The 12706-nt window shown below is 39.4% G+C and overlaps 1 protein-coding gene across 1 annotated transcript in view; it reads left to right on the top strand.

The window, feature by feature from the left end:
* col28a1a (collagen, type XXVIII, alpha 1a) overlaps nt 1–12706 on the top strand; it is a 32047-nt gene that overhangs the window by 9956 nt on the left and 9385 nt on the right. Inside the window, exons 8-23 of the mRNA XM_031871274.1 lie at nt 69–113; nt 201–245; nt 3613–3666; nt 3768–3836; nt 3932–4000; nt 5144–5212; nt 5488–5556; nt 5663–5731; nt 5820–5888; nt 6978–7046; nt 7137–7208; nt 9119–9187; nt 9507–9578; nt 10758–10826; nt 12298–12366; nt 12588–12656. Coding sequence (XP_031727134.1) covers nt 69–113; nt 201–245; nt 3613–3666; nt 3768–3836; nt 3932–4000; nt 5144–5212; nt 5488–5556; nt 5663–5731; nt 5820–5888; nt 6978–7046; nt 7137–7208; nt 9119–9187; nt 9507–9578; nt 10758–10826; nt 12298–12366; nt 12588–12656 — 1047 coding nt within the window. The remainder of the gene's footprint in view (nt 1–68; nt 114–200; nt 246–3612; nt 3667–3767; nt 3837–3931; nt 4001–5143; nt 5213–5487; nt 5557–5662; nt 5732–5819; nt 5889–6977; nt 7047–7136; nt 7209–9118; nt 9188–9506; nt 9579–10757; nt 10827–12297; nt 12367–12587; nt 12657–12706) is intronic.

Here is a 12706-nt window from a genome sequence, read left to right as displayed (position 1 = left end):
ATATATATATATATATATACATTATAGAAGGCTACACTTACCTGTTTCTTTACTGCTTGTATTTTTAGGGAGTACAGGGGGAATGTGGTGTCCCTGGTAAAAAGGGAGAACAAGTAGGTTTCAATATGTATTTACTTTTAATCAATACTTTCTTATTTGGTATGTACACATAGTGATACTGTACTGATGTCTCTCCTCAGGGTACAGATGGACCTCTTGGCACCACAGGCCTCAGAGGAGAGCAGGTGAAGTTATTTTTGTTGTACTTTTTATCCCATTACCAATACTCTTTGCATTTATGAATGGCTACATTGGTGGGCCATTATACACAGAGTCTCAGTTAATAGTTTCACATTATAACAGATTGTCTCTTAGTTCAGATGTCTTCCCTCACATTGGACAAAAGTCTGAGGCTCTGTGGTCATTGTGAAGTCCAAAAACATTCAAGCAGTCTATTTTGGTAACCAATTTCATGAACACACAATGTTTCACAAATATGGATCCAAAGTCCAAAAATATTATGGAATGTCATTTAATTAAGTAAATGTTGAAAAAAATCTAAATATATTTCATTTAATTTAATTTCATATAAAGATATATAGATATATGTATATGAAATATATATGAAATATATTTCTATATTTTTATTGTTACTTTATTGTCCGACCATGCTGTAACTCCATACCGGTATCATGCAGTAGGTTGGTTGCATATTTAAAAGATATGACTACTACATGCAGTACATCCAACTGAGACGTGTTTTAATTTAAAAAGTGAAGTGAACTCGATGCCTATGAGCCCTCATCCTCATACCTCAATGGCTGTGTGGTCAAATTGAAAGATTCCTGTGCCCCCCCCCGCGCTGAAACAGTCTGCGCTGCAGTGAAAGCCACACACTGCGGGTCCATCTCCTGCTCTGCACTTGTGGAATGTGAGCTGTGGATTAGGTCTCATCCCCCTCCTAATGTAGCCTTTCCAAAGCGGGGAATCCAAGCTTGCAATGTTTGGTTGCAGTCTTTGAGCAGACGTTGTCCCAGAGGATTAGGATTTGGGCACATGTTATCCATTCCCTCTCTCCTTAAATGCTTGTTGCCCCCTTCAGCGTTGCTAGAACAACAGCAGCCAATCGTCAGAGTGCCATTAGGTTTTACGTCCTTCTGGTTCCCATGGAATCTACCTCCACACACTGTCAGAAGTGTATTCATAAACCTAGAGCACCAAAGCATACACCGTCACAGTATCAGTATCCACCAGTGCTCCAGCAGCTTGAAAAGTCAGTTTACGACGACATTATCTCAATTTAATAAAGGACCAGCTGGTGTTTTTGCATGTTTTACTTCTAATCACATCTCTTTTACATTCCACTTTCCAAAGCATGCTTCTGCATGGAGCTGTGTTCAGCCCCTCAGAACAGTACAGGATTATAATAGAAATGGTGCAGTTTGAAGAGTCCTGTGGCTAACAGTTATACTTCAAGGAGTCTAGACTTGACTGTTACTGGTGCAAATCCCTTCGGCGTTGCTCTGCAGAGATTTTGATCTGAGAAGGACAGATCATGAAGCAGCATCTCCATGACAATACAAATGCCACCTCCAGCTCCTACACAAATGAAGTGATGGGAGTGTTATCTTAGTTTACCCTAACTTTAAGACTGACCATCCGACATTTTACCAATGATTACATTTTACTGTGACCAAAAACCCTCAAACATGTAAGAGATAAAAAACTCTGTTATTTGACCGAAGTAAATATAAGTGGACAAACTCAAAATACACAAAAGTAGATTGTATTAAATTAGAATATATAACATTAATTAAAATAAAAAGTGAGAAAAGTGAGGAGAATAATGAGACACACCTGTGAGCTGGGGGGAGGGGCGAATCAACTAACAGAAGCAGCATGGAGGAGATCAGTGAGAGGAGCTAAAGGAGGAGATCATTTGAGGTTTAATTCAGTTTCTGGATGACTTTGCTCTAAAAAGCAAACAGTTGATGTATTTAAATATAAACAGAGCACCAAGTAATCCAAGAACTGGTTTTCCTAAACGTTCTTGGATGATAAGGCCTTGGTGGAGGTGTGCTGAAGCCGAGAGCAAGCGTGGTGAATGGAATCTTGGAAGCGCGTGCACTCACACCACATCTCTTTCACAAAAAAGATTGACATTTCTCTAGAGTCCTCATTTAATTGATTGACATTTCTCTAGAGTCCTCATTTAATTTAATTAATTATGGGACATTTGGTTTATATATCTCCATTTAGAATTGTGTTTCTCTTGATTTAATGGACATTTTGTGTGTAAGACACTTATTTGATTACTAATACTTGGGTTGAATACAACAAGACCTAGTTGATGAAAATGCACTGATGGTTTGGGTTGTGCTTATCTTGTGCATGTTGTAGCGGGGTAGCAGGATATCATTTTCTTAAAGCCCAACTCTTACTTTGGATATTTGGAGATAAAACCTACGGACAGTATTACTAGCTTGAGTCAGGTAATCTATCACAGTCAACATGCAGGTTTGTTGACTTTTCCTCTGAAGACAGAAGTTCACACGTGTTGCTGGCTTGCGTAGGAAAACTCACAAAAAAAAATACTTTTTATAAGATATCATATGAACCGTTGTGAGGATATATTGCATGATGATGCATTTGAAAGCTCTGATTGTTTTTAAAACATCAACAATATTTAAACTTTGAATTATGAAATCACAAAATATCGACAATGTATGATAAATACTTGTCTTAAAAGATCTTTGACCATCTGATAAAAGTCCCGCCAATTTGATATTTGTGTGACATGATTTATCGGCATGCTTTAGTTGAATTTGTTTACTTTTTCATGATATAGTGTTGAACTTTTGTAGATTTTTATCATTTGAGGACAGACTTGTGTGTCAGAGAGCTTCATGTGGAGCAGACGTCCATAAAGTCCAGTCACACTGCTCATAGTCTCCAGCAGAGGGCAGTCACACACAGGCCAGTGCCACACACTCTGTTCCCAATGTCTTACAGGTTGAATATATGATTAAAAGTTACATTTAAACATTGTCTGCCTTAGTCTAAACCAGGGTCAGTTGAAGTTGAAGACTACAGATTTGAAAATGAAAACAATCTGGGGTTGTGGAGTTAGAAAGAAATGAGTTCACCGGGCCTCTGTAGAGCCTTCAGGCTCCAACTGTTGAGGCTTCAGGCTCCAACTGTTACCAAGTTGGATTGTGGGTGATGTAGTATCCAGGTTTTCCTAGGGAAAGGAAAATGTGTGGAATAAAGAAGATATCTGGTAATCCTGCATCTGCGTCTCACATTAGTCCATATTTAATAACCCACATATAACACATGACTACACTTGTGGTCCAGTCGAAGATGCTCTCAGGGACCTGGGCTCAATAGAGCCGTGAATCTGAGTAGACACATACTTCCCAGAGAGTTGGCGGTGACAGGACTGCGGAACTGAAAAATTAAAATACAAAAATAAAAACAACCCTTGTTGTATTTCCGTTATTTTAACTCTAAACTGAAATGGTAGTTTAGTTTTTCTATATTAAATTGCTTTAATATTATTTACGGTTTGTATATATTGAATTGCCCCTTACTGTTTTGTTCCTGTCTCAGGGAGCCAGGGGAGGACCTGGAGACCAGGGTCCAGAAGGGACATCTGGATCTAAAGTAAGAACACTGGCAGTCAAATTTCAAATATTGCAAATGAATCAGTTTGTTCACAGGTTGAAGCTACGGGCACGTTTGTTAATTCCTCCCTCCCCTAACAGGGTGAGCGAGGACTGAGGGGTGCATCTGGACCTCCAGGAGATAAAGGCATTGGGTTCCCTGGTCCCAAGGTAAATTTGGGTTTGGTTTGGAATTTGATTGAATAAGGAACATTGTCCTACTTCCATCTGCAGTTTATCTCCATTCTGTAAACTTAATTTTTCAGGGTGACAAGGGGAACCATGGAAGACCAGGTCCTTCTGGACCAATGGGTATGGGTGAACCAGGAACACCGGTGAGTTCACAACACTAAGTGAAACTACAGAAATATACTGTCATGGCTGTGATATTTTAGATATTGTCACTGAATATTCTATCAATACATGCATTGGAGATTAGTTTTTTGGGACAGAGACATGTTAGCCTCCGCGCTACCCAGCTACAAATGCTAAAGCAGGTGTGCCATAAATAACATTATCAACCTCAAACTAAAGCCCTTATAACGGACATGATATTTGATCAGCTAACACATGTGTCTGTTGTTTTAAATAAATGAATGTTTATCACAATCTAGGTTGAATAATAACTGACCCTATGATAAATACTTTACTTTGGAAACCATTAATGTTTTTTTCCCCTATTTTAAATTCCGGTCTTTACAATGTCGAGGTTGTTTTAAGTGGTGCAATTGAAAAAGCTTCCAGTGAATTCCAGTGTCCACGGTCAATTCCATCTGAGCTTTATTTCTTGAATCACCCGACAGAACGTGACCTGATGGGACGGAGGTCTGATAGATTCCATTCAGGCTTGATTGCTCATTCTCGGTAGCGGTGGAGTCTGAATTGAATCCGACTTAAAGAAAGATTTAGGACCTGAATTAAGTATTTAGATCTAAATTTGACAAACTCGTTTTGAGCAACTTGAATGTTTATTTTATTTTTTTTATTTGTATTTGTGAACCCTTGAAAATTTGAAAGGAAGTTTTCGACATCTGAATTTCTATAATTACATTAATAAAATTCAGACTTGATTTTCAAAGTTCAATATTTAACTGATATTAACTGATATTACAACAGGTATTCAAATTTAAACATTTAGTAGTCGGTAGTGGTCACATTTCAATTGCTTATAAAATTCAAATTATTATAGCCTTCCTTTGCTTCCATAGTAATTATATTTAAAGGGCCAGCCCACTCAAATTTTAGAAAATAATTTTGTCACAAACTAAAAGGGATCATTCCAAGCATATCGTTTTGTTTTTATCTGCTGAGATACACTAAAGGATACTATTACTATGTTATTATTGGCAGTACAGCTGCTTTTCAAGCAACTGGCCTTGTATAATTGTTGCATGAATGTTATAGTGCTTCCAGTACGATCGGTAATATATTGAAATATCTGTTCATTCAGTATTTATTCAGTTACTATATTTGTTTAGGGTCCAGCAGGGCCACCAGGGATGCAAGGATCGTCAGGGTTTCCAGGTGAGGGTCTTCCAGGGTCCAAGGTAAGTTCCAGAACAAGCTGGTTCACTACAACTAGTATGTGTCATTTTATTGATCCTTTATTTAAGACAATGGACAGCGAGAAACATTTCCAAAAACAATGCGTTTTCAAATATGATTGGTGTTTTAAAACCATAGAGGGAAAAAAGACCGGTTTTAAAGTTTTGTTTCATTCATGAATCGCACATGGTTGTATGATTTGAATCTTAAGATAAAACCGAGGTTTGATGTGTTATACTTCCTGTTCTCCTGACCCTCCCACTGTGTTTTCTTGCAGGGTGAAAGGGGGTATGAGGGTCCCAAGGGCGGCCGTGGACCTCCAGGAGTCGGGTACAAAGGTGATAAGGTACGGGTTAACTGTTAAACATGGTTTGGATTGCACACATGTCTACTGAAAACCTGCGATGCTGTAAAGGACGACCTGTCTAACCTCTCACCTTTCGAACCCTCAGGGAAACACAGGAGCCCCCGGGCTGCCAGGCTTGGTGGGGTTTCCTGGGGCAGGCATGCAAGGAGAAAAGGCAAGGCCAATGAAAATATTTCCTCCACCTGTTTATCATTTATTTGTGTAGCTACACTTTAAGTTCTGATGTTTCCCTTTGGCTGTAGGGGGACCTAGGGCCAGCTGGGCCTTCTGGTCCCAGAGGACCTCCTGGACTGGGTATAGTTGGACCAAAGGTCAGTAGCAGTTATGGGTAAAGAGTTGACACTGTGGCGTTTAAATTATTTAGAAGAATGAATAAAGTTAAACAGACATTAAGTAAGTTATCCATGTATTTGATATTCATTATGAAAGAAAATAAACACTATAACACATGACTTTGAAGCAAGACTGGGCAAGCACTTAAATAGATATACTTAGTTCTTTTACTATTTTGTGGCAAGTAGGATAGAGCGGGATTCCGACTCCGCTAGTCCATATCGATGTGTCCTTGGGCAAGACACTTAACCCCAAATTGCTCCCGTAAGCTGTTCCTGCGGTGTGTGAATGGGTATGAAGGGCTAGTTAGAGTCCTGAGATGGTGCCTTGCTCGGTAGTCCCTGCCATCAGTGTATGAATGTGTGTAAATGGGTGAATGATCACATGTAGTGTTAAAGCACTTTGAGTAGTCTCATATAGAAAAGCGCTATACAAGTACAAGTCTATCATTCATTCCCGATGAATATTGCACTTATGACCAAAGTATATATCGTGAGAATATCGTGAGAAAGTAAATTGGGATTTCAGACACAGAAAGCCTGATATAAAAGGCTTCTTCAGTTTAAGAGGTTACTATACAAAATAGTTATCATAATTCTGTGCTCTCGAGTGACATCACTAAAAATAGATCCAATGTGCAAAAAAAAGCAGTCATTTGATCGAACAGGTTAGAGGCTACACAAACCTGCAGCCAGTTTATCTGAATCACTTCATTTTGAGGTGAAACTGAAACCATAAGTGCGCCCAAGACGTCTGTTTTAGTCTCTCATTGCACCCTGAATCTGTCCGTTCCCTCGACTGAGTGTATGGAAGGTTTAAACCAGGCAGACAGTCTGCAAACTGTGATGGATGTGGACAGCATAGAATTCGAGTAGCCTAATAGTTTGGAATGATATTTTACACCAGCTTTGTACCTGGATTTCCTCACAGTCTCACAGTGGTTATTTTAATTTCCACGAAAGTTGTAAAAGTATGAGATTTACCTGACACCAACCATGAAGCGCTAAAAACACCTTTTTGAAGCTTTCCGTTGCTGGTCGTCTGATGTGATTTGTGTTGTTTCCCAGGGTGACCAGGGTTTCCCCGGAGAGCCCGGACCTCAGGGAGAGAGGGGTGTAGGTGAACCAGGAGCGAAGGTAAGACAACCAAAGTCCCCATTAAACAAAACATGTTCAGTAGTTCAGCCGGGTGGCACCCAGAAGTGTTGAGTTTGTGTGTTGTTCCAGGGGGAGCTAGGGCTTGATGGGGCTGCCGGGATACCTGGCATTCCTGGTGAGGACGGAGCTGGTGGGCCTAAGGTGAGTCACGGTCACATTTCTTAAAATTCAATCTGAATTGAGTCACGATCAGATGTTGAACCAATTACCAAACAGTTAGGTAATTGCTATATTTTGAAATGGGTAGTCATAAAAATACATAACAGAACCGTCACTTGAAGACAGTGAAGCTATGACATGGGCATTACTGTGTAACAAGATGAGTATTTGAAATGATATTGTTAATAAGATATGTATTATTTATTACATAGTTGTGTGAACACGTATGAATCAGCTTCCAGACTAACGAAGCAAAAGTCACCATAATTCGAAAACCTGCATCATTGTACCGAGAAGTTATCCTCTTGATATATTTCACCATAGAAGCATCAAGCTGATGTGCTGCTTGTTGTAAGCTAGCTAACCCCTTAGGAATCCTTCCTCTGAAGATGGTATCTTTAAGCCTATATCTGTGGTGGATGTGATGGTCAAAAATCAGGATGAATGTATAGCAGGCGGTGTGAACCAATCAGGACCAAGACTTTTAACTATTTACGATACTCAGAAATACAGTGCTGCAAGAAAAACCCGGAAATGAGTCAACATTTTGCATTAACAGTTTTTTCAAATGTGTTTTTGGTTAGATCCTTAAAATACAGTCTGTGTTTAACACAAGCTAGAGATTTTTTTTCGACCACATAAAATACATCAGTAAATAAAAATGTCAGTTGGTAACAAGTATCTAAATGAGATGACTAAACGTCATCACTTCAACACTAGTCCGCCTTTAGCTTAGTGGTGGTGACGTAAAGTCGTGACCATGGTGTAGTTTTAGAGTTAGCTTTTTACTTCTGGTGTTTGCATTTACACTTCAAAAATCATAAAAGTGGTGTTCATCTGTGAAGATTATCTTGCCAAACAAAAGCTGTAAGTATCATAAGTGTTTGTTTGCCACAGAAGTTATTTTCTGCAATCATCCAAAATCCAATGGAAAAATCCCATTGGGATTTTGTCGGGAACCAGTGTGATGCTAACTTCTGGGTTGGCCTACAAAAATACATCATCCCTGCAGCGCTCTGTAGCAGCTTGAAGTTAGGAGAGAAAACAGCAAATGAAACCGACCACATTAATTGGTGACCTTATTATGCACTACAAAGAAGGACTGGGTATGGTTTAAAAAACTACGATGCCAACATCAATACTAGTACCCTTGAAGTGATACAGATACCAATAGAGTGTACAGTACTTCATTCGGTACCAATCATGTTAACCCATCATGTTAACTGCGTGTCCCACTGGTTAGCAAATCACTGCCACTGCACAGCGCTCATCCAGCGCTTAATGCTGATAGCGAAGTCCACGTACGTACATTCACCACAGAAACGTAGCGCCTATCCTCCGGTTCCCCCCCCTCCCAGGTTAAACTGTTACCTCTGTCAGCACTGTTGCTGTTGTTAGCTCTGTTAACACCATTAACTGCGAACACCATTATCTGCTAACCGCCACCTCAGATATCTCTGTGTTCAGAGCTGTATGGGTTGAAGCAGCTACGATAGTGGGCCAATCACACGTGGCATTAAATCAAAGAATGATTGCAGTGATTGGCTGCGCTCAACACCATGCAAACAGTATTTCTTTTTCTAGTTCTTTTTTCTAGAGTACAAACAGGATAGATTGCATGTATTGTTTGACTGGAGAAGTGTGGATATTACTTGATACTGGGTTATCTCAGGTGATACCTTAAAGGTATTGCAAACTGATACCCAGCCCTATAGGAGTGAACATAAATTAACCCCTCTTTGCATTACGTGTCCACCTCAGCATCTTGTTTCAACAGGAATGACTATATCAAGGAAGTAAAGAAGCAATTTCATGGTGTCTCTAAAGAGTAACTACACCACTCACAAGCGTCACACGCTAGAAATGTTTGTTTGATCTGCTATTTGATCTAGGGAGAGATGGGGTTGCCAGGTCTGCGAGGCCTAGAGGGAGCACCGGGGAAAGGCATCCCTGGAGAAAAGGTAATCAGCCACAGTGCAGCTGCTCCCCAAGTAAATTTCCAATCTCTTAGAGGATATCCCAATTTCCAAGTTTGTTCAGCATTTCTGTTTAATCAGCCCTTGCATGTGGGTTCTTTCAAACATGACAGTTGTAAAAACTAGGACACATGCGTAAATAGCAACTAAGAATACAAAGTGGTTGTTGTACATATTTACATACCTGTACTGTCAAAGTCTTCATTCACTCAGTCATATACATGCATATTTGACAATCTGGATTATTGTATTAAGTTGTATTTAACTGAAATGTAACACGTCATGTGTATGCGTTTCTCCTCAGGGAGACAGAGGTGACCGTGGACCTAGGGGACTTTCAGGGTCATCAGGCCCTGTTGGACCTGCTGGAGCTAAGGTATGTTGAATAGGTTACTATAAGAAGAAGGTTCCCTTTAAGGGAAATTAAATTCTTTCACTCCAAGTTCTTATTTTACACATACACATCAGCCGTGGTCTGCCCACCGAGCAGTTAGGGGTTCGGTATGTTGCTCAAGGAAATGGAACTGGCTACTAGTGAACACTTTGTTCTTGGTCCATGCTGGACTTGTACTGGCCACCCTCCAATTCCCAAGCCAAGTCCCAACAGACTGAGGTGCGGCCGCCACAGGTTCATTTGTTCACACAACTGCTCTTGTACGTAGGTGAGAAATCCAACACTGGAGAGGTTAAGCTCTCACAGCTTTTCCAAAAACAGAGCAGTTAAAGATCAGGACGTGTTTAATGGTTTGATGGTTAATTTAGGGTCTTGGTTCAAGAGGTTTGGAACTCTAAAGAGTAATTTAAGGGTAGTCCCACATGACAGATGGAAACTTCCACAATCAAGTTGAAGTGCATAGACTAAGGGTGGCCAAACTTTTTTGATTGAGGGCTATATACAGAAAAATCGAAGGGGTCATGGGCCAAATAGTACATGCATAGTTTTCAACCAGTTGCAAGAAAAATGGTGGTCTTAGACCAGAAAACCCCATATGCCATAAAAAATGAATTCAATGTCATAATCTACTATGCGACACTACTTAACAGTTTAAGGTTTCACATTACAGTAGTTTATTGGTGTGCCCATATATTACAAAAAGTACTTCTGTTTCTGCTCTGTTTAAATTCCATTACAATGAATTCAATACTTTTAAACTCTAATACCCAAGTGCCCCTTAAAATATGATTATGTTATGTTTAAATCTGTAAATAAGTTAAGTTAAAAGAGCAGTCATTGAAAAATATTGTTTTTGTTAATGGTCTAAGGGCCCGCTTAAAATATTACGATGCAAATGTGTTATATGAATCAATAAGTCTAATGTTAAGATGTAACAGGTAGAACAGAATTTTAATAATGAACTCTGGCCAAAATGTCCACCTGTTAGCAGTTGCTAATGCAAAATATTGCTGAAGTGAAGTTAACCTGTACTGATAAGGAAGCATCCTTATTTAAGCTCTAGAGAGCAACGTGACAAATATTTGCTTTGCTTTCATGGTCTTCTTGACACAAGCTTATGTGCTGGCAGCTTAACGTCATCTCACTAACATTTTCGTTCAGGGAGAGCCGGGGAGTCCGGGACTGGTGGGCCTACCTGGAACTGCTGGGCATGGCTTACCAGGATCAAAGGTAATGACACCTAGTAAATCAGTAAACGCGAACACACACATACATGAAACAGACACCCTGACTAAAGAGTTTAGTTCAGTGATGTTGAGTGACGATTGACATTAGAACGAGTCCGACAAGGCAAGAAACCCCAGCCGTCAGACAGTGAAGAGCAAATAGATCTATAACCAAACTCGTTTGGAAGAGAAGTGAGCACAAATGTAAAATGATTACTCCCTCAGTCTACTGTAAATGTCTATTTACACAGCACACAGCACACTGCACCCACTTCCTGTTCCACCTTGTGTGCTCACTGTCATTGTGTGTACACCCTTTTGCTATAAAATGAAGGATTATAAACAACGTTTTGGATGTGCTCCAAATTAATGGAAAGTAACGTTCCTGCCCTTACTTTGTTGAGCAATGTCAACGATTATGTTGCCAAGAAAAAAGTAATCAATACTGCAACTACAATAAGACCTATATGGTTAAAAAAAACAAAAAAAACATGGCATGTACACAGTTAAACATGCATGGTGCACCTGTACAATGGTGGACTATGTTGCAGACTGATGACCAAGGTTGTCTGGGTCATCTCTGTGCACAACTGTTGCAGCAAAGTTACAACTTTTTTTTACCTGCTTAATCTCACCTTTGAATTTCATGTTTACCTATTACACTCAAGGCAATGTTAACCCTCAATTTATTCAGCAGGAGACAGGTGTATTAAGGTATTTTTGGTAAAAAAAAATCTAGAAAATGCATAATAGGGTGCTGCAGGAATGAATTCTAAAACTCGGGAAATGAACGTTTGTGCTCTGGTTCCTTTGTCTAAAATTCACATTTTTCTTTTTTTGGTTAGATGCCTGAAATGTGGTCTGTGGTTAACACAAGCTGAACAGATTTAAACTTTTTGTTCTACGATAGATAATACATCAGTAAATACCCCTCTGGTGAATTTTGAATCTTTGACATGTCTTTACAAAGGCGGTTGCTAAAAAGTGTAACATGAAGTCATGTGACTGTGTTGTAGTTTGTTCATAGCCTAATGTTAGCATTTTACTACTGGAGATTAAATTAACACTTCAAAAATCATAACAGTGATGATCATTTATGACGATTATCTTACTGAACAAAATATGTCAGTATCATAAACGTTTGTTGCCACGGAGCTCTGCAATAATCCCAAAGCCAATGGAAAAATTCCATTGGCTTTTTGTCGAGGGAACTAAAGCCATATAAAGCCATACATATATTTCCATTTCAAAAAGACCACCATATATATTGTGTGTGTAGAATAACAATCTGTAAAACTAGAAGCTATAGAAGTAAAGTAAATGTAACATAACCTATTTACATAAATGTCTTATCCGTTTACCACAACTTTGTTTGTTTTTCTTCTGGTACATCTGTAGGGGGTCTATACAGTAAATGTATAAATTGTATTGCGTACATATTATGAGCTTTAATTGTGAATTTGTCCAAATAACAGGGAGATCCTGGTCCCGTAGGACCAGCTGGACATGTTGGAGAACCTGGAGTAGGAATTATTGGGCCGACGGTAACACTAGCACACGATATGTTCACCCTATCAATATATCACACCACACTGCTTTACCCAATCACTTTGAGAAAGTGGTGTGTGAAGTCTTCACATTACAGTTTGTCTGCAATAAAAACACCTCCAGTTCAATCGTTTTTTTATGCTAATTTTTAGATACAACAGTATTTCCTAACTGTTTGTTACTCTCAGTATCTGCTGTTCTCCTGTTCCTCTATCAGGGTAACAAAGGAAATACTGGACCAGTCGGGCCACCAGGAATGAAGGGAGATGGCTTCCCAGGACCACAGGTGAGAGGAAAAAGTCATCCAAAATGAGGAGAATTATGCCCATATGTAAT

Source organism: Anarrhichthys ocellatus, unplaced genomic scaffold (genome assembly GCF_004355925.1).
Source record: "Anarrhichthys ocellatus isolate YVR2014 unplaced genomic scaffold, GSC_Weel_1.0 scaffold57, whole genome shotgun sequence".
Lineage (NCBI taxonomy): Eukaryota > Metazoa > Chordata > Actinopteri > Perciformes > Anarhichadidae > Anarrhichthys > Anarrhichthys ocellatus.
Note: the sequence above shows the minus strand (reverse complement) of the source record. Positions and strands in the feature narration are given on the sequence as shown.